This window comes from Perissodus microlepis, chromosome 6, assembly GCF_051167445.1.
Source record: "Perissodus microlepis isolate ML-2025 ecotype Zambia chromosome 6, ASM5116744v1, whole genome shotgun sequence".
Lineage (NCBI taxonomy): Eukaryota > Metazoa > Chordata > Actinopteri > Cichliformes > Cichlidae > Perissodus > Perissodus microlepis.
The window spans coordinates 9306211-9331972 of record NC_140466.1 but is presented as its reverse complement, the minus strand read 5'-3'; the positions used below and the strand labels follow the sequence as shown (position 1 = coordinate 9331972).

General features: G+C 39.0%; 1 protein-coding gene across 1 annotated transcript; it reads left to right on the top strand.

The window, feature by feature from the left end:
- Positions 1–1912: 1912 nt before the first annotated feature.
- armh3 (armadillo like helical domain containing 3) lies at positions 1913–25255 on the top strand. The gene is made up of 25 exons (XM_084930566.1): positions 1913–2024; positions 3258–3367; positions 3463–3519; positions 3884–4030; positions 4935–5042; positions 5206–5298; positions 5389–5463; positions 5575–5661; positions 6436–6492; positions 6619–6662; positions 7173–7280; positions 8985–9060; positions 10068–10161; positions 11895–11996; positions 12185–12243; positions 12336–12401; positions 13550–13619; positions 13773–13833; positions 13925–14013; positions 16059–16141; positions 16449–16575; positions 16714–16789; positions 18695–18773; positions 22796–22912; positions 24163–25255. The coding sequence occupies exons 2-25, from the start codon at positions 3266–3268 to the stop codon at positions 24253–24255; spliced, it is 2070 nt and encodes a 689-aa protein (XP_084786692.1). The 5' UTR covers positions 1913–2024; positions 3258–3265; the 3' UTR covers positions 24256–25255.
- The last annotated feature ends 507 nt before the right edge of the window (positions 25256–25762 follow it).

Sequence of the window (25762 nt, the reverse complement as noted above, 5' to 3'; positions counted from 1 at the left end):
TTACCCCTTGATTGTAAAAGTTAATTTACCAAAAACGCATGAGGTCAAAATATGGACGCATTAACTGCTGCGTTGAACTACAGCCAAAACCATTGGGAAATATATTATCTCGGTCCTGAGAAACAGGTCCACCATAAAGACGGCAAAGCACTTGCTCTAATTCACAGATACAGACAAAATGAACGTGCAGTATGAAGTAGTTAAAAGGGAGTTCATTCATCTCAACTCACTGCATAATTTCCACACAACTCTATAGGAAGCTTTCACATAAATATGACAGAAAACTGCTGCTGAAAAGCCATTAAAAGACTGTAACTTTTACAGAAATAAAACTAAGATGTGAAATTAAGCTCCAGGATTTTAATGTACTGAAAATAAATTACAGTCAGAGGTGGGTAAATGTTTATTTCTGCTACCGCAAGCAATCCTTGTGGCATAAAGAAGAGCTTAATAGCTGGACTGTAATGAAGGCCACAAGCTGAAATGAGCTGGGCAAACAATAAAGTTACATACTTTAAGACAAGCCTTAACCCTTCAGACTGTATGCTCTTCTTTCTGAACCTTTGAGATATGTGAAAATATGCCAGAAAACTCTTAAACATTTATTTGCTGTGTCAATTATTTTTTACATTTACTCATCAGGGGCTTGGACACATTGATACTCTTAAATGCTTAGGGAAACTTTAGGTCAATTTTCTATGGACCTAAAATTTCCTATCACTAATTTGATATTAACTGCAATAGACTTATAAAATGATCTTTTCATCGCCTGAAAAAAGTGTGTTTGATTATGTAGTTTTGCTGCTTTTCCTGCCTTGTTTAAAAGCATTGCTGTTTTCTGGAAGTGTATTATTGCCTCACTCAACGTCTTTATAAACACAGTTTTACCAGAATTTAATAAATCGTCACAAACATGTAAGTGTTAATAGAATACACAAATCTGTCGCATCATAAAAAGTACTGTAATCATTTTAACGCTTTATTTGTTTTGCAATTTAGAATCTTTGGCTAAAATTGTGTGATATATTAAAGCAAATAGTTGTTTTCCCAGGTTGATGTGGGATCAACATCATCTAGAAGGGGCTGTGTGGTAAAGGTGCACTGGCTATAACTACAGAAAATGTAAAAATAACGTTTAGACTCTTTGTTTAATTAACATTGTCACCACTTCAAAAATGAAACAAAACAAAACACAAGCAAAAAATAGACTTTTAGCTGTCTACCATGTCGTCAGGAATAAACCAAAGTCATATCTAAGTAGGCCTGTAACTGGGAGCCACCATCCGAACGTGGCCAGCAATGTCCTCACAAGTAAAGACAGCATTATATGAATGAATCTCCAGTGAAATAGGTCTGTACTGCTATTTGGCTTGATTGTGCTTCACTTATATGTGCAACAAAACCTTTTCTGTGAACCACAACATGCTCCAGTTTTTTTCGTAATTGCTAAACATCTGTCCTATCTGCTGCATATTTTTGAATCGGATCCGGTGGGTTGATAGTCTTGCATGTGACCCTCTCAGTTATTCCCATTTTACAATGAGTTATTCTCCAGAGTCCCAGTCTTATATTAAATTATAATGAATTAACGGGTAGGACAGTTTGTACACATATAGTAAATATTTAATTTTAATCATTCTCTTTGTCACTCAGGGGTAAAAGTTTCAAAAGTAAAAATAGAAAGGAAAAAATATATGAGCTCATGCATTTGCGTGAATATCAGCATCCATATGTCTGGTGTCTATATTTTCCTCATTCATTCATACAGACACGTACTGTAGTATCAGTGTTTGACAGTGTCAGCACTGTTAAATTGTCAAAATGTTCACTGTGTGTCCTTTGCCCGGAAAAGCTGCCCTATGGCGTAAACATGTTGCAATAGGTGTAGCGCTAGGACCCTGCAGATAAGCAGGAGAGTGTCGACAGCCGTATGCTAGCAGATACTGACTGTATGCTAGCAGATACTGTTGTTACAAGAATTCATGAACTGCAATAGCAGCATAGGTTTTAAAACTTTAATAGAGGTAAGAACAGACGACAGCCACCAATCTAAACAACACAACACAACACAACACAGTAACGTTGCTAATAATCCCTTTCAGATATCAGCTGACAGCCAAATCGTTGTTAATATATTTGTGTGACAAATATTAAGCTACGTAGCGTTAGCTTTAGCTGGGAGGAATCTGGGCATTTTATTAGATTAACATTTAATGACCTAACCGCTAAAGTGCTTTTCGGATGTCTGCTGGACAACAGTGCATGCTACATGATGTGTTGCCGTTTGTTGTTTACTGCTTGATCCCACCAAGTTAGGTGGCAGTGGTTAGCAAGCTAATGTTAGCTGACAAGCTAGTACTTCAACGTCCAGTTGGCTTAATACTGATCAGTGTGAGCAAATGTCAATATGATATATGATACTCAGATAATCAATTGATGCAAGCCCATAAGATGTTGGCAATGTAAACTGATAATGCACGTTCATTTTAAACGTATTAATCGGTCTGATTATGGGAAAATAACTTCTTAAATAAAAACTGTATACTTACATTCATAACCTGTTCATTATAAAAAGGGTGTGGGACAAAGGCATGAAATCTTGAAAAACAGGTCAGACTATTATCTGTTTCTGATCTTTTCTTTTGATCAAACAATACAGAATATTTTTAGCCTTGTTTTTATAATAATCAATTGACGATTGTGGGGCCACAAGCCAGTGCACTCCTAGGGCCAGTCCTAAGTTTGGTCACAGAGGACATCTGGCATAAAATCCTTTGCCAAATCAAACATACAGATTTTCAAGGTTGAGATTTCCATATTGGATTGGTTGGGGAGTCTGGGTTAACAAGGACTACCTCTGGTGCTGTTGGCCAGCAGGGTACAGGTAAAAACTGTGTGCTGGAGAGGGGGGAGGCATATTCAGTACAGCGAGAAAGAAGGAATGACAGGAGTGTGGAGGTGAGGACTTTAAATGTTGGAACTATGACTGGTAAAGGGAGAGTACTGGCTGGACACATTGTACAAAGGATGCTGATTATGGAGCTACCAGGATGGGAAAAAAGGAAGAACACAGGGACAATTCATGGATGTAGTGAAGGAGGACATGCAAAGAGTTGGTTTGACGAAGGAAAAAGCTAGGAATACAGAGAGATGGAAGCAGATAATCTGCTATGGTGACCCCTAAAGGGAGCAGCTGAAAAAAAGAAGACAAATACTCATTAAATATATATGTCTTTTAACTGTGGTTATCTTCTCAGACTTAATCATGTCTCAGGTGGAGAAGAAGGCAGGGCTGCTGAGGAGGACGTCATCCTCTAAAAAGCCCTTGAAAGAGAAGGTGGTCCTCATGTATGATGAGATTTTTGCAGTGAGTATCATAGAAAGTCAAACAATGTCGATGTTGAGAGTTTTGAGAAATGCATTATGTTCAAGTGCTAACAGTGTCATTTCTGCTTGATTTAGAAAGAAGACCCAGCAAAAAATAACCCTCGTTTCTGGGATGAGCTGTTTCTTATGAAGGTAAGGAGAAAGAAGTGTGCTGCATAACAGGAAATCTCTCACAGTGCACTCTGTGGTTATGTGAAGCTGCAGCAGTGATGTGATGCACATAGTTTAAAGAATGCATACTTTAGAAAAGAGGAAGTACTGATGCTCAAATCAAATACACTGCAACCAAATACTGCAGAGATAAGGACTTTGAAGATTGGCAGGCAGTATAATTTGCATTTATTGTGATACTTCTCTACTATGAATGGTTAGGCTATTGCTTTTTTAACAGGAGAGTAGTCTGAGATTTTGAAGTGAATCTTTTAAATGACTTATGCACCCTTAACGTTTAATTCTCCTTGCTTTTCACTCAACACTTTTATCTTTTTTTTCGCAGGTGAACCTAGAGTACCTGGAGTCAAAGTTGGAGAGTGTGGATGGGGAGGACGTCCAGCGCATTCAAGACAACATCAACTCTCTGTTTCACCACTGCGTTCAGGCTCTGGGAGAGGAGCACCAGATCAAAGTGGTCAATGCCCTGCAGGTAACTATCACCTGGATTTTCAACTGCGTGCACATTGTGTATATAATCATCACATAAAGAGCAATCTAAGTATGTTGATCAGGCTGTTAGCTTCTTTTGACTGATAAATTATGTTAGCTTGACTCCATATTTTTATTTTATAATATCATTTCACAAAAATGTGGAAATGTGTGTTGTGGTTTTAAAAAAATAAAAAATATTTAGGCAGGACTAGTTAATGGCATTCTATAATGAGTGTGTTGATATGCATAGAGGTGTTATGATTGCAGTTTATAATAACTACAGTATTAAAGCTTAACCCTGTTAAATAATGAAACATACTAAAACTATTTTTCTCCTTGATGCAGTAACAGCGACAATATCATCCCATGACTGTTGTTGTCTCATGCAGGATTTATGGACCTGCATCAGTATTGCTTTTTAGGTCTTTTTCTGTTCAGAGTGAAGTTTAAGTATGCAACCAACGCAGAAGTACCCACCTGCAGTGCCTTTAAAAAACAACACCATGTAGCCTGGTGGCACTGACATATGTAGCAGTTGAATGCTGATCGGTTGAAAAGCTGGGTTAAACAGAAAAGGGAGCAATAGCAGAGTTCACCATAAACACCATCAAGCATGGAAAAAAAATCCAAAATCAAAACAGCACACTCAAAAAGCCCATAGATCTGTCACAACACAACAGAGTCATTACCGTGAAGTATGACTTCTGTCTATCGAAACTCAAATATATAGTACATATTTACCTGATGTTCCACACCTTTGAGGCATCTCCCCTTGCTGTAAATCTTCGAAAATCTGCATAACAGTTAAATATTACCAATGCAAAATGATGTGAGGTGCTTTACAGACGTGCCGATTCATGAAACATTTGTTAAGCAGCCCATGTGTCCTCCTATACTTCCAGACTCTCTGTGCACTTTTCCGAGGGGTCCACCAGAAGAACAAGTCGGCGTCCGGGTTTGATATTATCAACATGCTCATGGGGTTTGATAAGGCTGAGCAAAGGATGAAGGTATGTTAGACTCTAAACAAAAATAGAAAGAAAAACAAAATAGAAATAGAAAGAAAAATTGAGTGAAATCGATTAGTAAATAAAGATGTAATCGGATAGATGGGTTGAGTTGTTGTTTTTTTTTACTCATTCATACACTTCCTTTTGTTTGTGTCTCCTGCAGGACCTGATGGAGAGACTGGACAGCCTTCTCTGTGGAGACAGCTCAGAGAGTCTCAAGAGCCTTTGCCTCAAACTGTTGCTGTGTTTGGTGACGGTGAGATGGAGCATGCATGATAATTATCATTTGATATGCTTGTTCTGCTGTTACACAAAATGTTACAGCTGTTGAAATATTGTGTTACAGGTAACAGACAATATTAGCCAGAACACTATACTAGAATATGTGATGATCAATAGCATCTTTGAAGCCATTCTTCAGGTAAATCATTTGAATAGAAAATATAATTCTGTGATTTTCAGTTATATTTTGAAATTGTCTCTCCTCTGCTCTGGTCTATTCATCTTTGCTCTCCGTTTGTTTCCTGCTCAGATTCTGTCAGATGCATCCAGCAGAGGGCAGCATGGTTATGATGCTGTGGTGCTTCTGGCTCTCCTGGTGAACTATAGAAAATATGAGGTCTGTTTGATGTGCATATGCTGACTTTTGACTGTGCTAGTGTTTCTTCATATAAAGCTTTTTCTACAATAGTCATGAACTCCAGTATAAAGCCCATGTGAGACTGAACCGGGTTGTGTATTCAAAAGCAAAGATCAACCTCCTGTTCTCTGACGAATCTCCTTCTGGAAACTGATCTGATCTTCTGCTGTAAAGTCTAAAAATTAGAAGATATGTTAAAGGCAATTATTAGTCTCTAAACACCGCAACAGTAGAGAATAATAGGTAAAAATAACTCAGAGGAAGAAAATAACTTGGGCGTTTTAAATCATGTTTCCAGAATATTAATGGTGCCACACTCTGATTAGTTAAGCCAATGTGGATGAGGGGTAAAACAGTGTCTTCATGCATCATCAGGGTGACTTTACACGCTGACTGTTTCTATTTGTAGTCTTACTGGGATGCCATCTTGGGTGCATCGGGGACAAAAAGAATAATATTCCAGCATCCATTTTCTGCACTTGGTATAGATTTTAAAAACATTATTTTTTGTACCAAAGCCCTTCTTGACGCCATATTTTCACCCTCTAGAAAGAAAAATAACCTTCAAAAAGGATGATGTATTTTTATTTGCATTTCTGAACATTACATTGCTTAGCCTGACCAGTTAAATGTTGCAGGTTGTTAGTGTATATACTGGGTAGGAGGCTCTTGAGTTAGTAAGTTATAATAAATAAAGAATGGTCTTTCATGGTCTTTAATAATAAAGTATTTACTTTTCCTTTTCTGTTATAGTCTGTGAATCCATACATTGTAAAGCTCTCCATTGTGGATGATGAACCAACACTAGATGTAAGTATGCTGTCACTAGCTGTTCTTTGTAATTGCAGAATAATAAATAGCCAGCCTGATGTAGGTGGTCTTTACAGACAGATAATCAAAGCTCTCAGTGACACCTTGAATGTTTTTCTTTTCCAGGGAATGGGTATGGTTGTCCACCAAGCTCTGACAGAATATAACAGGTGAGATTTAAAACTTCCATCTGTCAAAAAGGTGTTTTTAATGATGCAGTACATAGTGTGCTGAGAGTGTTGGTACCATCAGTTTAGTTTGATGTATCCTGCAAATGTTCTATTTCTATTCTCCTTAAAAGAAAACAGGCCTTCATAGCTTTAGTTATTTATATCTGACAGCTTTCTTTGGGAGTCTGTAATGTTTTTTGGATGAGGAAAGGTTCAGATATTAAAATGCTGTGTGTGAAGGAGGTCTTGTCTGTCTGCGTGCATAGACAGACACATCAAAATGATGGATGGTGGCTCTATGCACTTCATTGTTTTTGTGTATAAACTGATTGCCTGTAGATAATAAACTGCAGAGAGCAAAAGGAGGTGTTAGGTAAATGTGTGTTAGGTTAGGCATGGCTGTTTTTATTGCTCTCTTTTGTGGCTTACCTGCCTTTCATTAATTTGTCATTCGCTCCTCTTTTTTTGTTCTGTCTACTTTCTGTCCATCTGGTCTTTTTCTCTTTTTAGGCAGTACAAAGACAAAGAGGAGGAGAACCAGGGTGGCTTCTTCTCTACCCTCACTAGTATGGTGGGCAGCATGTTTATAGCAGATGCTGACGAGAAGCTCTCCGTACAGTAAGTGCAAAGCCGTTTCACTTCTTACATCAGACAGATTCATTCTTTATACTCAAGTTAAAAGTAACAGGACAGAATTGGAGTACGAATGAACAGGTTGGCTGAAATACTATAAACAGAAGGAAGACACTCAGATATTAATAAGTTTAACCCAGTATTTACTGTTATATTTACAATGTGTTACATATAGTTTTTAATATCTTTAAGTCCATTTGTCAGAACCTCAGTTTTATTAATAAAAACAAGATTTATCTGGTAGAATTTAGATATCGCGCCATGTTATTTCATCATTTAGATGCATGGACTTGCATGGAATTAAATCACTATTTTTGCCCATCAGTCCGCATCCAGTAAGCCATAATAACACAGAAGCATTTGAGTGTGGCCTTTGTCTAAACCACTTAGACAAAGGTACTATAATTTTGCTTTTGCTCCATTTGCATCCATTTTTCAGGTGATGAGTAGACCGAGTGCTCCTCTGAAATAGTGCTTGTGTCATCAGATTAGACGATTTGTTTGCTCTTGCTTTGTTGCTCATTTTCAGTTCCATATTAGAGTCTTGCAGGACTTAAAGTCTTTGTATTATACTGGACTTTAGTTTAGCATTTCAGTTAATGCTGTCTCTGAAATAAGTTCCATTCCAAGCCATCTTCGTTCTCATTGGACGCCCCTTGCAAACAGAACATTTTTACAACAGGTGGGTGGGGCTTCTGGGCTTGCAGACATAGATGTGTGCTTAAGATGTCCATAGTAGGTATACACGCTCTCTGTGACATCATACCGATCTAAAAGTAGAAAAACATTGTGAAACTGAGTGTTGAGATCAGTCTGATATATATAGTCAGCTGCTGTATAATTCTCTCAGTCACTTCAGTCTTGCTAGTTTACCACCAAGGCCTGATGCTTTGTCCTCCTTCAGGAGGTTCTCTGATCTCTGGGTTAGGGGTCGGGGTTTTTCTTACACCTTTTTTACTTTACTATTTAGTTTGAGTTTTGAGTTAATGCTGAACTCAAGGAAAAGTTTTGTTGTTTCAGATTTCTTGCATCTCACAGGTTTTGGGCTGCTGTGCTTGTGGGTTTATAAATCATTTGTACGCTTCTTCTGGTCTATTCCTCACCACAGCTTTATAGCAGATGTTGTAGGAAGTTTATTGGACTTCTTGGCTTGGTATATAATCACTTTTTCACTGTGAGTTATTTAGTCTAGACTGACGGGGAAAAATATATAGCAGTAGACAATATAACTTTTATGCGGTATGATGTTTTTGAAGAAAGTAGAAGATAAAAACTGTTGCATTGTTTAGTACAGACAGTTTGGCTCAGGCCAACTAACTTAATATGTTTAAAACTGCAGTCAAATACTTGTGTTCATAATCAGTATACTCACTGTTGTTTTATATGACTAATGTCCCAATTTCTATCAACATAAAAATGGACAATGCATTATGAGGGGATTTGGGAAATGATTTATTATTCTGTTCAAACATTGTGCAGTAGTTAATGACACAGAAAATTAAAAAAGTGACCTGCTGATGCGTGAAGCCGTTGTTAAGAAACTTTGAGCAGCAGAGTGCTTTTCCAGTTGTTCCTTGAGCTTGACTGGATCAAAGGCTGGAACGCTCAGTCCACTATTTTGCGAAAATTTGGATATTTAGCCAATGAAAAAAACGTGTTCTCTCTAACTAACTTAACTTTCATTTCAAGGACAAATGAGGCGATTCTGCTGGCACTCTATGAGGCTGTGCATCTCAACCGCAACTTCATCACTGTCTTAGCACAGGTAACATACAACACTTTTTTGTGTTCTTCTATGCTCACAGCTTTTGGATGTTAGAGGTCAAGTAAAAGTTATTCCACCCCTTAGTTTTTCTGTAATTTTGTGTGTTGATGCCTTTTTGCCTGCACTGTAACTCACAGAAAGTTGGTAAGAAACTACCTTGTCTTCATTTATGATTTAATTTAAAGAGATATTACAGGTGGTCCTCAGGCTAAGCAAAGGTCCTCAGGTCCAAAAGTTCCTGAGGTTCTCAGACTGCAATGAGAATTCAGAAAACTTTGAGTTTTATGATTTAATCTTTAGCAAACCTTATCATTTACCTCCTCTCGAGGTTGAAATCCTTTTATTCTTAAATCTTCTGCTACACATGGTATCTGTGAGATGATTTGCCAATAACGACCGATGCGCAGACCAGTGGTTAAGAGTAGAAGTGGAAACACACATCACTTTTTATGTATAAGTGGGCACAGGAAAAACTGTTTTATCATGAGGAGACCTTTAAAAGAACCAGGCCTGGGGAAGGACAGCCATGTGTTGTGAGTGGCTGGTCTGTGAGTGAAATAGAAGAGAGAAAAAAAGAGACTATAGAGAGAAAATACTACTATGGGAGTTAATTACATGCATTTGTCGTATATAAAGGCTTCAGAAGTGAAAAGATTGGAGTTGCTTGCAATTTAATGTGTTTTGCTCTTTTAGTATAAATGACTTGATAAGAGTAAAGCGTTTGAGCTAACGACCTAAATAAGGATAAGATGGCAGCCTCAGGACCAGCTCACAAATGTGTTGCTTTTTTGCAGTGTTGTGCTTATTTGCATATTTCAGGGTAAATGAAGAGATTAGGTGACTGATTAGTGCATCGTTTTGTAGATGTTTCACTCTCCTAAACGTAATCTGTCTCTACTACTCTTCTTGTTTTCTCACTGACTCAGCTTTTCTTTACATTATGAGACTCTAGGCAAGGTTAATCACTGTTAATGAGGTGTTTTTATGTGTGTCATGTCTTTCCACAGAGCCATCCCGAGATCGACATTGCCGCCACACCTACCACCACTACTCCAACCACCCCTACGACGCCACTTGGCACAACGCCGCCCTCCCTTGACAGTAAGCCGTACACTTAATATTTTGAAAAAAAAAGCTTACAGCTCTCAGAAAAGCTTACATGATGTCAGGGGCATTAATCATTGGTTTTGGAGGGCAACTCTCACTGGCTTTATATCACTGTTTGGGAGCACATTTTAAAGTTTCTAGAAAGAATATTTGTTGACCGCAGTAGTCAGTCAACAGACCGTTTTAAAGGCGTTGTCTTGAGGTTGTTAAAGAAAATAGATTGAATAGACTCAGTAACAGGATTCGTTTCTTTAACCTAAAAAAAAGTAACTTTGTCTTCTTTGATATAAAAAAATGACCCTTCAAAGCACCTGAATAGGCCGAGAGCACTGTAAAGGTCTCTAAAGCTGTGGGGCGTTAATGGTCTCTGCTTCTTTGCGTCCATTTAATCGTAACTTTTAATATGCATTTTTAAACACTCCCTTTGAATCTGGCAGCTTTTGTTCACGTTTGCTTTTAAACACTCAAAAGCAAAGAGGCAGAAATAAAAAATACAGTTTGTGCTCTTTACCTGATAGAATTGAGTTCCTAATACACACTCGATTTATTACACCTTAATAAGTGAATTATTAATACTACTTCAGCTGCTTACTAATCTCACTTTGAAAAGGAGTTCATAGCTCCCACTTCAGCTTTTGTGGATGGTGTATGTTGATGCTGGCACATTGACAAGCAGCTCATTTGGCATGCACATGTGCTGTAACTGTTAAAAGGTACATGTTTCTATCTCTGGCTAGCTTCAAACCCAAGAGCCATTTTCTATATAAAATATTAACCTCCAGCTTCAAATACAAATGAGAGTTTCACATGCAGTGTGCATCATGAAAAGTTGAGAGAGTGTCAGCCCTGAGGTCTTTTGTGTGGAACATACATGTGCCTTGTAATCACATGTCAGGAATATGCATTTCCTTCTACAGTCGAGCCTCACACGATAGTATACTGATGGTGTGAAATCTTTTTGGTTTTTTTGGTGGTATGCCTGCTGTGTGCTGAGGAAGAAGGAAACACAGGAGGGTTTTGTGGGGTGGAGGGACATGACCAGCTCATCATTTAACCATGAGTCAAGCTGTATGTTTCAGAGAGCAGAGATTTTTAAATGGATGAAAATGCTTGTCTAGACTGCACAGTTAAATACAGTAGCTACAGTAATGGCAAAAACACATTACTTTCTGTGCGTGAATGAACACTCCGTTTACCCAAACAAGTTAGCTGCTGTTTTATCCCAAAAGGCTGAGTCTGTTCATCTGGACGTAGCAATTTCAGTGGGAGAAACGTTTTGTCACTCATCCAAGTGATTTCTTCAGTCTCAGCTGACTGCAGGTTTCTCCAACCATATAAACAGTACATTTGCACAATAACTGAAACTAGCCCACTGAATGAACATTTGGGCTGTGAGGTCAAACAGCTACGTCCAGATGAACAGAATCAACCTTTTGGGATTAATTTACCTGGATGATTGAGCATGCATCAAGACAGCTGTTGTTTCAGTGTCATGCTGTTGTTAATGGTGGCTTTAAGATGGGCTCAGGTTTCACGGAGAGTCATAATTTAAAGACTGGGACTAACTTCAAAATTTCTGACTTTTTTGCAACTCTGTTGTTTTCTGGATTCAGAGTAAATCTGAAAACAAGGAAATTAGTTTGACTGTGTGTGTGTTTTTTTTTTTTTTTTTTTTTACCCTAGTGATGATGTTTATCTGTACTGTCATTTCTACATTTGCATTATAGTGATGAGCAACCCAGAACTGCCTCTGGATCCCAACCTGCAGACCAGCAACCTTCTCATCACCTTCCTCAAGTATGCTTCCATTGTAATGCAGGATACAAAAGGTAACAGAAAGATTTAAATCCTCTTTCTCTTGGTCTCTGCTACTCTACCTTCTTATAATCATTCATTCTGGTAATTTTAATTTCATCTTTGTCCTAAAGTGCCCCCCCAAATTATTAAACTGTTATAGCTGTCATCATGTTGTGGGTTGTTTATGTTTAGTCCTTTTTATCTGTTATTGTTTTCAAAGATGAGCACCGACTCAACAGCGCCAGACTGTGCCTGATTATTCTCACCTGCATAGCCGAGGTATGAGAACCTACCGTCCTGCAACAAATGCCACCGACCGCATTCTCCGTCAACCTGACCATCTTTGTTTTTAATCCTTCCCTGTACGATAGGACCAGTATGCTGATGCCTTTCTTCATGATGACAATATGAACTTCAGAGTCAGTCTCCATCGAATGGTGAGTTCATGGCCGTGTGAGTGACACTCAGTGAGGATAGAAGTAATTACAAGGTGCGATCCGAAAGTCCAGCCTGTTTCTGTTATGCTATGTTATCTGTGAATAGCCCAGTGTTAATGTAATAAACCTGCACTGTCAGTGGAAGATGTTTCACTCTAAGGGGACACATCAGGTCAGGATGGTGACCCAGGCCGTGATCATCACTCTTTTGATTGTTCCTGGGGGTTGAAAACTGAATTCATTCCCTAGGGTCAGACTTTTTACTGCATGTTCTATTATAACATCTTGCAGCACAGATGAATCTAAATGTTACACAGTGGCACAGTGAATTGTACACTTTAAAAATGTGCGCTGGTTCGTTTCCCCCTACTAAGATATTTTTAACTCCCTACTTGTCTTCCCTTGCCTGATATTACTCCATCTGATTGCTTCCTCTTGTGCATCAAAGATAGTTAGATAGAAAGATAGGAGCATTTCAAGTGTGGACACTGGGTGTGGTATATGGTGTCTGCAGTTGGTTGGAGGTATCAACTGTTTTAGTTTTGTCAACTGAAACATATAATCAGCTCTTGAGTGAATCTCGTTCTGTAGCTAAACTCAGACTCCATCATTTTGGACTTCAGCTGGCGGCTGTAGACCTTGTTCTTCTCTGCAGCCTCTGTGAGCTCAGAATAGCGGTGCATGGAAAAATTTCCCACTGCTACAGATTCTGGTTAGTGTGGCCCTCTTGCTCACTGATCTCCAGACCAGAAGGAGGACTGCTGACAGTTCAAAACAGTAGAATTGGAGTACCTCCCACAAATCCACTTTGTGAAAACAGCTAAATGAAATTGACATATAGCACAAAAGCAACCTGGCCAGTGAGATATCTGGAAAAACATGAGCTTGCAGAATTGCAAATGAAGTTATTCTCTTAAAAGTTGTACTTTGAATGATTACATACCCGTGCAGATGCTGTCAGTTTCTGACTGTGACTGTTATTTAGTGTCTGCTGATTATCTGCTCTGTGTCACTTAACAATAAATAACATACAGCTGTAAAAACGGTTTCCAGAACTGCAAAGTAGGCTTGTCTTGTACAATTATAATTATTAAAATTACAGAGTATCTGTGCATATTAACATATTTTTCTATTTCTACATTTTTCAGCCTATGAGGCACAGGAAAAAAGCAGTGGACAAGAACATCCCGTCACGGCCGCTGGTGTGTGCTGTTCTAGGTAAGAAGAGTGTTTTAACACTTGTTTACTATGGATTCAAATCAGCAATGATATCTGTTAGCTGTAAGGCCTAACTTCTGAGTTTTTGCATCAATTAAACCTCATTATTATGCAATCAAAGGTCATGCATTTTAACAGTTATCTTTTGTGCAGATCTGATGGTGGAGTTTATTGTTACTCACATGATGAAGGATTTCCCCATGGATTTATACCTGTGAGAACACATTAAACTACACATATATCATTATGACTCATCCATCATCAAATCCCTTTAATCAGAGTTTCTTGTCTTATGTCCTGTGCAGGCGCTGTGTGCAGATCATCCACAAACTCCTTTGTTACCAAAAGAAATGTAGAATCAGATTACACTACACCTGGAGAGAGCTTTGGTCAGGTAATGATACCTCATCTTCTCGCTTATGTACTGTTTGTCAGAAAAAAAGCCCCATTCAGATAGGATTTATTTCTCAGGGTGAAATAAGGTGAATTTAATGAAATGCCTGCTGTTTTTTTTTTTTTTTAAATCACAGGTTATCTCATAATTTAAATCCCAGTGTCCTTGTATTTTAGAGTCAATCTGAGCTTTTCCATTTTCATCCCAGTTTTTGTGAATTAGTGAGCTGATAATACCATTTAGCTCAAAGCACAGTCCCTCAGAGCTCTGAAGAACAATTTCCAATTTATGACCTTTTCACAGAAATAAGTAGATACGTTTTAGATAGTAGATAAGTACACCCTTACTGCTTTTAGAGTTAAGAAGGTAAGTAGCACCCAGGTGCTGCTAATCAAATGCACTCGATTGTTGATCATTTGCAAGCATGACCACCTCTATAACAGCAGAAGTTTGAGTTATTTGCTTGTATGGCGCATTCAGGTGTGTTAGCACAATACCGCAGTCTTTCCACGAATGAACGTTCAAGTAGATTTAACCCAAGATCATCTGAGACTCTACAGGCCTCAGGTAGCATGTTAATGTTCACGACAGTGCAGCTGGAAAAAACTGTGCAAATATGGATTATTCAGAGGGATTACCAGGAGAAATGGTGACGTGGCATCTGTTGGATCTGAACAAAGATTTTAAGACTTCTGGAACAATGTTCTTTGAAGAGAACAGATTAAAGTGGGGATGTTTGGTCGTAATTCGCAACACCACAGCATGTCAGCACAAACACCTCATACCAACTGTCAGCATGGTGGTGGAGGGATGATGATATTGGTTTGTTTTGCAGGGACAGCACCTGGGCACCTTGCGGTTGTTGAGTAACCATAAACTCCTTTGTATAAAACAGTATTCATACTCTAGAGTCAAATGTAGGGACTTCTGCCCAGCAGTTAAACATTTTGGTTCATGAAACGGGACAATGATCTCAAGCAAGGAGCAAATCTAAAACAGAATGGCTTAAAAAAGAAAAGAGTCAAGGCAGTGCAGTTGCAGTGACTCATTCAAAGTCCAGACTTCAACACAACTGAAATACTGTGGTGGGAGCTTAAGAGAACTGTGCATAAACAAATGCCCACAAACCTCACTGAACCAAACCAAGTTTGCAAAGAAGAGTGGGCCAAAATTGCTCCACAGTGATTTGAGAGATGGATAAAGTCAAACTGAAAATGAATTTGAAGTTATTGCTGCTTAAGGTGGGTTTACAAGCTACTGAATTATTGGGTGTATTTACTTAGAGTCCTGTGAAAAGTTCTTTTTCACATGACTGTTGATGTATATAACAGAAAATAAGTAAATGCTCAACAGTTTACTTTTAACCTAGGTTTAAATGACCTGAGAGACAACATATGACTAATTTAAAATGTTTGATTTGCTAAATATATATCACCTCACGAGCTGAGCAAATAGTTCCTGCTTTTGCAAAACAAACACAATTTCCTTCTAAAGTGTTGTTTTGTAAATGTATTGCATCACTGAAACCAGATAATGAGTCTCTAAAGAAAGCACAATCCATCCTCGTGGCCTTGTTTTCAGCCTGGTCAACAAACAATAGGATAACATTTCAGCTTGTAATGGCCTCATCGCGCTGTCTCATTAGAATACAGATTCCTCTAATCAGACCAATAATCAGCTTAATTCCCTGAATAACCCCGACTCTCTTTTCCTGGTGGAGATAATAGCGTACCATGAAATGAAACTGGAGAGAAAAATGAATTCGATTGTTTGTCTTCTTTTAGCATGTTGCTGTGCCAACTCGTGTTGGAGCTTTTTTTGTGCGTGCACATTTTGGTTCTTCTCGTGGGATTGTTTGCCTCGATAAAAGCTCGTGAAGAGGCTAGATTTGGTGTTGAAAGACCCCCCCTCCTGTGATTCCATTATCTACCTTAATAAAGCTGCACACTAAGGAAAGCAGTCTGCTGACATATGCCTCTGCTGCTAGACGATTAGCAACACTCCTCTGTATTTCATTAATGCAAGCATGTCTCCCTCTGCATTAGCTCTCATCAACCTGCTGAAGTTCCTGCTGTCAAATGAGACCACACTGCTGGCCAAGCACAACATCTTTCATCTGGCCTTGCTGGTGAGAATCATACACTGTTAAAAAAACACATGGAGGCACAAGACCAGACCACAAACCACAGTGAGGATTGGTTTAATAGAGATGCTGTATGTGTAAGAGTTAGTAAGAAGACAGATTCTAGTAGTGGCGCTTCAACCATGAATCTAAACAAATTTTATGTTTGTCCAAGGAGATTAAAAGCACCAAACAGATGCGGTGTAAATGTAATTTCCCTTTATAAACCCTCTTTTTGGTTTATTTTTCTCTTGTTGGGTACTTTCTATAAATGTAATGTTCAGCTAATCCTAGTGTGTGTCTCTTTATCCAGGTAGTAAACCTGTTCAACATGTTCATAACTTACGGCGACACATTCCTGCCCACCTCCAACAGCTACGACGAGCTGTACTACGAAATCGTACGAATGCATCAGGTCTTCGACAACCTCTACTGCATGGGTACGTAACCTCATGCTTGAGTTTTTAATTTTTTTTTTTTTAAAGCATTCCTGAACTATTTAATACGCACAGCCACCTTTATACAGCCTTAATCCTAAAAATGTGATTTTTGTGTATTTCTGTCATTCTGCTTTCCAGTTTTGAGAGTTTCAACTAACACAGGCCAGTGGAAGGAGGCAGCCAGTAAAGTCACACATGCCCTTGTCAATGTTCGGTAATCACACAGCCACACACCCACACTCACACTCTTTACTCTGATTTCTGTATCCTAAGAAGGAGAAATGAGTCATACTGGATTGAAGGGAGCTGAAAGTGAGCGAAGTCTTCGGAACCGTAATTTGGGTTCTCTACCATCTGACTTTTTTTAGTCCCCTAGGCCCCTCTATTTTATAAATTTTAAGCTTTTATCTCCTTCACCCCAACCTCACACAGATATTGTACTTGGTCTCTTCCTCAAATCTTTTCCCTGTAATCTCCCTTTCCTCCTCGATCTTCTCCGGGGAGATGATCCTCTGAGGTCACCCTGGCTCGAAGGCCCCAGAGGGCAGCCGTATGAACAGGATAGTCCTAGAGGATTTAGCGAGTGCAGTGGGCTCCTGATAGAACAGCATCCCTGTGTAAAAAGGCAGTCAGAAGAGCTGAAGTGAAGGCTGGGAGTATAACAGGAGTAAATGTTGAAAGAATGGATGAATAAATACACGAAGACAGAATTCTAAAGAATTCACAGAAGATGGTCTTATAATGAACTTAAATGAAAGGACCAAACCCATTTTACTCAGTTTGTTTATTCCAATATAGGCTGGCTTCCCATACATAAATGACAGCAGAATTACCACTGCCGAGAATCCTCTGCATGTTTGTCACTATAATCTGTTTGATATATGACGCAGCCAAAGCCAGTACAAAATAAGCCATTCAATCTCTCAGCTGTGCTTAGTGCCTCAACTCATACTTGAGCTATAAAGCAGTTTATTTCTTGGAAATAAATGCTAATGATGGAGAAGATTGCCTCTGAATTTAGATTTGATTCCCTGGTGTATCCAAACAATATAAAGGAGACAGTGACATGTATCAGAAGTGACTTTTCTGTTAACAGACACTCTGCAAATTGTATTTTTTAGGACACGTTTTGTCAAAAAATACAAATTTCAGATATTTAAACATTTAATATAATTTAATTATCAATTATTATTTGAACCTAAATAAGATGTTGTGCCACATATCATAGCCAAATGTATTTGGACATCCTTGCTTTCAGCAGATTTCAGACAACTTGTCAAGGATATCAGGTTTGATCCTTGTAGCCTATATGCCGATTATATCTATTGAACTGGGGCCAAGAGGCACAGCTGTTCTTCCTCTGCTATGTATTTCCATTCTGAGCTGCCCTTGATAAAATCTGGAGGATGCATCACACAAACATGCTTTTCTTGACATAACTCAGATAGACTGTGGCAGGAGTTACCTCTTAAATCATGCAAAACATTTTGTTTTCTCCCATCTTTGAACCTCTTTTGCATTGGTCATTTTTAATCTGGGACAACATCGGATGGTGTGCAGTGTGGCCAGTGTCATAGTACATTTAGACTGGCACTGTTTCTTTGTTTTGGGTCACGACTCTCAGTTTCAACTTTTTGTACTATTAGTTTAGAAAGATTCTTCCACATTAAACCATCTAATTTATTTTTCCCCATGTCCCAGACAGTGGAACAAGTGTGGAATATTTGTTTGATTGTAGCTCATAATTGCTGCCTGCTGTGCTAGTCCTGCCTCTTTAGTCCTTCGGCTCTGGATCTCCACCTGGCACTCAAGCTCACAGCTGCTGCAGCAGGTGGAGAACTGGTTTATGTGACGCTACACAGAACTCACCAAGGCTTCAGACAAGGGCTAAGATCAGCAGCTGCAGTGCATGATGATGAAGTTGGAGTTAATCCGCAGGATAAGAAACTTGCTATAGAGCAGCTCAGTTATGTACTGTAACAAAGTATTAGGTGGATAAAACAGTTAGAGACAGAAGCTGAATTATTAAGTCATTCAACAAACATACACATACATGCGCATGGATATCCCCTTTATCTCCCATTTCTTATTTAAAAAGTTTTTTGCGTTTTTCTTCCAGGGCCATAATCAACCACTTCAACCCCAAGATTGAGTCATACGCTGCAGTGAACCACATCTCTCAGCTGTCAGAAGAGCAGGTAAACACTTTGCCTGACTAAAAGTTGAATGTGAATAAAAATGAACTTCCATATCGTCTCGGGGCCATTTGGGCTGAACTCCAGTGACATGTCACTCTTGTTCTTTCAGAAGAAAATCTTCTGAATTTCTCAGTAAACAATGAACAAGGCTGAAGTGTTTGAGGAAAAGCTCACTGAGTTTTGTTTTGGGGGGGAAAAAGCCTATTCATCAAGACGTAGTTACAGCAGTGTGGCAGAAATGAATGACTCAAACGTTGGTTATGGTGATGAGACGCACAGAAAAGCAGTTGTTATCACACACATCGCTGAGCTTCAGACTCATCATGGCAGATTCAGGGAAACATTACACTGAAAGGCAGGCTTGAGTTATTCTCATTTGAGATTTTATTGTACATCAAATACAGCAAATGTTGCCATTTCTCTGGTGTCTGCAGCTGCTCTTGTAGAAATAATGACAATTTTTCCACATAGTTTGCAAACACAAACAGAGTGTGGATCGAGTCATTAAGCAGAAGCGCTTGGGCGACTTTTGAAACAGTAATTTTTGGAAATACGTGAGCTGGGACTGGAAGGAGGCTGAACTGATATGAGCTCTATAAGCTCCATTTAAGACTCGTGTGAAGTCTTTCGCGATGAAAAACAGCAGGAAAAAAACGTTATTTTTTTGTACTTGATAAGAAGTGATGGATTTGGTCATTATTCTCTCCAATTACCTCTCTGCTTTTATCTACTAGATTTATTCACAACAAAGAGGAAAGCCAGAAGGTAACTCAGGTGTCAATGAGCTGTGGCTGGTTTTATGTTATTTTTCACCTTTGGTATTAACAGCCTTTTCGTTAGATGCAAGGGGTTGAACAGCAAAGATTGGGTTGAAGCTGCGGTTGTCTAGGGCTGTTCGATATTACCATATATATCGGATGACGATACAAAAACGTCTATCGTTTCATTTTACGCTATCGTTTGTTTCGTGGTGTCGCAAAATAAACTGTTTACGGTAATATTTTTTCATCGTTTGGATGGTCACTGTAGTGGCTATATTAATTTCTTAAAGTTCTCTATTTCTCTTATATTTTATATAACCACACTACAGACGGACAAGCGATTGTTTTTATGCGTTGTGGTTAGCAACAACAACGGTAACACCATCAAGCGCGTGTCCGCTTGTTTATGTTCCACATAAACCTTTCACAATAAAGCTCAAGATCCTGTTGAGACTTTTCAAAATAAACGAAATCATGTGAAAGAGCAGATTATTTACGGATGAGAAGTAAAAAAGAGCCGCCAGGTGCTAAAAAATAAACCTTAGACTCAAACGTTAGAACAGGCTTTTCCCCGCAGCACGCCGTGTAATAAATGCTCACAAAGAAAATGGCGTCTGTTACAACTTATGTCTAAAAATGTATCGTTTCATGCATCTGTTAAAACACTGGACTCCAGCTACATGACACGCAGCTGGAAACACTTCACGCAAGTTGAGCTGCCCGAGATTCACAGAATTTACAGAAAATGTTACATTTTTGTGATTTATATCGTTATCGGGACGATAGAATTCTTATATCGGGATATGAGATTTTGGTCATATCGCACAGCCCCACGGTTGCCTTTCTTAAAGTCCATAAAATAGGCATTTCAGATCAGTGATTCTCAGCTGACCATAGGTGTGGATGTGATCGTGTTTGGTTGTCTGTCTGTATTTGTTAGCTCTATAGTGGACTGTCGACCTGAAAAGTCAGTTGATTGTTTTTAAGAGGTGACAGTTTCCAGCTGTCCACTATGGTTAAATTGATACAGATAGAGGAAAGCTGGAAATGTTTAAAAATGATTTTCTTTAGAGTAATGCTGGAAAAAACCTCTTTTACTTGTCTTCTCCTAATTTTAGGCTTTAACTGCTTTTGTACACATGTGGCTGGCTCGGCTTAAGCACAACACATCACGTCTCAGCTGTCCTAAACACGTTTCTGCGTTGTAAGTGAATGAACTGCAGAGCAGCGTGAACACATGAACACGCGCTGACAGTGAGAGGCTGAAGATGCCAAGACCTGTCCAAACCTTCTGACTCAGCTTTGTCATAACGACATTGTGCAGACCTCTGCAGGATACTGTTTAAAACATTATAAAAGGCCATTAATATAATTTTATGTGTTTTTATGTTTTAAGATTAATGCCCATTGTGCTTTCTCTGCACAAAGTAATTACAAGTTGTAACTCAAATCTGGAGGAAAGAACATGGTCACTATTGGGATTAATATTTCGGTTAGTGTGTTTATGCCGGCTGAATAATTACTCTGGTTGTAAATTACAAGATCAGCCACAGCCAGGGCAGCTTTTCAGTAGCTGTATGCAGCCGGTGACTCACATATATGCAGCAGAATAGAGATAAAGAAAGCAGGAACACATGACATCTATAGAGTCAGCTCTTTTCTTTTCTCTTGTCTGCTTCTGTCCCTTGCTCTTTGTTTTTCAGTGAACTGAAAGAAACTTTGAATTTTGATCCCTCAGTCTTTTGGCATACTGTCCTAAACACACATACACACACACCAACACACACAAACCTCCCTGCTCTCCAGCCCTCTGGAGCGACTTCACTCTCTACAGTGACACCAGAAGACGGATGGCCTCCAGAGACACGCAGCATTGAAACAAGCTGCTGTATGCTCTGTTCCTCACACAAAGTACGAAACTGGACTACAATACTAGAGTTAAAACACATTAAAAACCTGCTTTTTTAGTCCATGCATCAAGATAAAGACAGTGACAACTGCGTGCACACAATCGTATCTGCTTAGACACTGAAACAGTTGCACAAGCAAGTACTTATCTCCCTTTGTTCTAACAACCTCATACACTTTCCTTTAATTCCCCTTTTTTTCCTTTACTTTATATCAACATTTTTGCTTCTGAACAGTTTGTTATATCGTTCCATTTTTTTCTTCTTTACTTTTTCTTTTTGCATTAGTTTGGTTTACTATTCAAACCTACCACCGCTTTTTCATACAGAGAGGAGGGAGATGGAGAGGGAGGGAGGGAGCGAGAGAGAGATATGGGTATGAATTTTTCATCAGTGTACCACCAGAGGTTGAAGTAAAAACAACAGCACTTTTTATTCACAAGCAGAGTCGTAGATTTATTAGAGAACGCTCTTCTGGTCTCAGCCTTTAATAAGTCTAAAAATGTTGATTCAGCTGGATAGTAAATAAGCTGCCATGGCTAAAAGAGAATTATGTTATGCATAAATGAAATAAGACCTAGATGTAAGTTAACATATGGGTGTTTAATGTATGAGTGTTCATTTTTGTGGAGCCTTTCTGAGAAGCATGACAAAGTGCAGCTCATGTTCTTTGCTGTGAATTTTTCATGCCGTGTGGAGTCTTTCTGGAGCATTAATAAAAAAATGAAAAAGGTCTGCTTAGTGGCTATTTCACAGCTGAAAGGTGTGGAGAATCTCTGTATAATTACCTCTGATTTTAGCCAGCCTTCTTATCTCAGCTGGACATTAGCTGAGGCAACTCTTTCCTCTGCATACGTAACCACAGTTTATACACACTACTGACGATTCTGCATTATTCGTAGCCTGAAACTTTCATTGTGAAAATGCTTTTAATCCGTGAGTCTTAACAGTCCGCTCAACAACAAAGTAATTAAGCAGCTGCAGTTGAATAAGCCTGTTAGAGTCCCAACTGAAGGCGCGGACAGCACTGAGAAAGTGGGACAGAAGAAATAAAACTTAAATTAAGTGAAATCTGTCAATAAAACCTCGTTTTTCTAAATGACACGTGAAACGGTTCATTACAGTGAGGCACATTATCGCTGGAAAAAGTCGGAGAGGAACCAAATGTTACGTTGCAACTCTGAAACACTACTTGACCCCTCATAAATAAAAGTGTGGGAATAAAGTATTTAACACTAATTAATTTTTGACTGCTCTGTAACCATTCCCAGTGTTCGCTGTACAATGCAAAAACCAGTTGAGAGAATCACATGAGACTTAATTTCATTTTGTGTTTGTCTGATCTTTTTGTAAGGTGTTGGAGGTGGTACGGTCCAACTATGACACACTGACCCTCAAACTGCAGGATGGCCTGGACCAGTTTGAGAGATACTCTGAGCAGCCCAAAGAGGCTGCTTTCTTCAAGGAGCTGGTAAGAGAGAGGGAGGGTGGTTTGTTTTGAGTGTTCAGGGTTTTATACACTCCATTTGAACTCTTTCTCAAGTGCATCCAGTCTAATGTTTGATTCAAGCAGCGTTTCACTCAGAATTATCAAAAATCTGTCTCTCAGGAGTGTTAGAAACATTTTCTCAGATTTTACTGTGTTTTTTTAAGGAAGACCATTACTTGCCAGCTTGTTTCATTATAAAAATTAATGGAGAAAGTACAAAACACGAGGCAGAAGTAGCAGAAAAAGTGCACATTGACACAACAGCTAGAAGGTAGAGGGTGATTGCTCAGCGCACTATTAGTGAGGTTTTAATTTCTGTTTTTTAGACAAGAGGCAATTATAAAGTTTCAGGACTCCCATCAAAAAAATTAAGCATCTTGCCTGATGTAAACAGGGCCAATCTCCTCTTCAAGGTATCTTCTTGCGTACCTTTTGACCACTTTCAGTACAGTTATTATATTGCTCTGTGAATGCCTCATTCTGTGCTCTTGCGAGCCTCTGCGACACACACTGGATATAATTTCATTTTGGGGAAATAACAAAAGGAGGCAAAGCGGTCTGCGTGCACTGAATGTCGTCCCTCAGATTCCTCAGGATGTTGCAGTATAACTTAACATTGTTAGTGCTACCTTGCTGATCAGATTCACGGTGCACAGCTTGTGCATGCTAAAGGGAAAACAAACATGCTACAGCTCCTGCTTCACCTCGCCCAGTGCACCGCTTCTGGGATTGGAAACTGTGAAGCCTTCAGAGGACTGCAGTTCTGATAATCCTCCATGTTAGACTTGGGTGGAAAGAAAAGTTTATGCCTGTTTTGTGCAGCAGTTGAGGTCTGTGTGAAAATATCTGGCAAATGCAGGTGGTCAGAACACACCTTCCATGGAGTGGTACCAAAATCCTCCCAATTATTGAAGATAGTTAGTGGGGTTAGGTTAATTGGTGAATCTAAATTGCACAGTACATAAGTGTGTTAGACTGGTGTAGCCTGCCTCTCACCCTATCGTAGCTGGGATAGGCTCCAACCTCACGCAGCCCTGAATTGGATAAGTGGAAGAAAATGAATGGATGATGTATTTATTGTCAGTGCCATAAATTAATTTGTCGCTGTCGTTAATGTGTTGAAACCTCAGCAGGAAATCACAGAGGCATAGCTGATGAAGAGAGGTAGTTGTGAGTGGAGTGAGATGTTTTACACAAACATAAAGCCTTGTAATAAATGTGCGTGTCTCCAGGTGCGCTCCATCAGCCTGAATGTGAGGAAGAACGTCTCCCTGAACACGCTGAGTCAGGACGTCCTGCTCAAAGAGTTCTCCACCATCTCCTGAGAAACACCCACACTCCCTTCAACACGGATGTGTAAATATAGTTTAACACATGCAACAGAAACGATAACAATCCTGGATGGTTCTTTCCATAAATCATTTCTCATCTTCAGTGTCCTGTGAACTGGATAGGGGGATCCTGCAGAGACACTTAAAGGCTGAATGCACCTTAAGGACAGGCCTAAAAACTCTCCAGACTTTGCTCCTTGTGCTTGTTCATGTTCGTGCTGATTTGAAGAAGTGCCCATATTGCACTGGTCCCTCATGTGCAATCAGCAGTATTGGCTGGACTGTTAACTGACACTTAAAAGTTTTGATTATGGTAGTAAAACAAAGTATTTCAGTCCTCTGGTGTCTAATCACATTTTCTGAATCATCTGTTTAGCAGTTTGTCCTTCACGACATTAGTGATGGTGATGCTGAGCCGTTTTGAGTTTGGTGAATCTTACTGTAAGTCCTCTTGAATTAGAGCATTAGCCTTTTGTTTTCCGATCAGTGCTCGTTGCGCGAGTATTAAATTCATTCTCTACATGTTCAAGATTCAATTTGAGTATTTTTATGTACTTACTTGCTAAGGGGATAGAGCAAGCTGAGGATGCTTTGAAGTGACGAAAAGCTTTTTATTTTTGTTTTTGATGAGAGCCAATACTAACACTCACTACTGTTACTCACGTCTCCATTATTTTAACAAATGACCTGAATGTCTTTGAAGTGAGTTGTTATCATTTAGAAGAAAAACTTTATTAATGAAACAAAATGAGCTGTAATGTCATCATGGCTGTTGTGTCTCTGGCACACACAAGGTCTTTAGTGAGAATAGCCTCATGCGTATGCGCTCTTGAACTCACTTTTCTTCTTTCAGAACAGTTGAACTTATATTTTTGAAAGTTGATCTGAATTATGCAATTTCTTTACCTGAAGGGTCTTCTTTCTTTCCTTCACCTCTAACCTCTGTTGGTATATTTATGTTTCTTTTTTAAATAAAGATTGGTTTCCTACTATATCAGTGATTCCTCTTGACTGTTTTCACACATCGTTGAGGAACTGTGACGTCGGTAAGTTTCAAACTGCTGTGGAAGCGTTTCAGCAAACGTTAGCACAAAACACACTGGCTGCCCTCTGTCGACTGAGTGTGAGCATCAGTTTGAGACTTGATTTGTTATCCCCCACGCATTGCCGAAGTGCCACAATCTACGAATATGATCTGTTTTTATAAATGTTTTTGTCTTGGCTCGTGTCTTTACTCAATGTTCACTGTCGAGCACGTATGAACTGTGAGTTCTTAATTAAAGAGACATGTTCTCACTTCATGTCACTGCGGACTTACAGTAAATTAAGTTATTTTGACTTTTATCTGATTAAGGCTCTTCTAAGACCTGACTATACAGACACTGTGCTTGATAAACATCTCTGTTAGCTTTGTGCATCTATCAGAAAGGAAATGTGACCGTTTTTTGATTGTTTTTAGTTAGTTTAATAACTGATGAAAGAAACATTGAATTATAGGGGA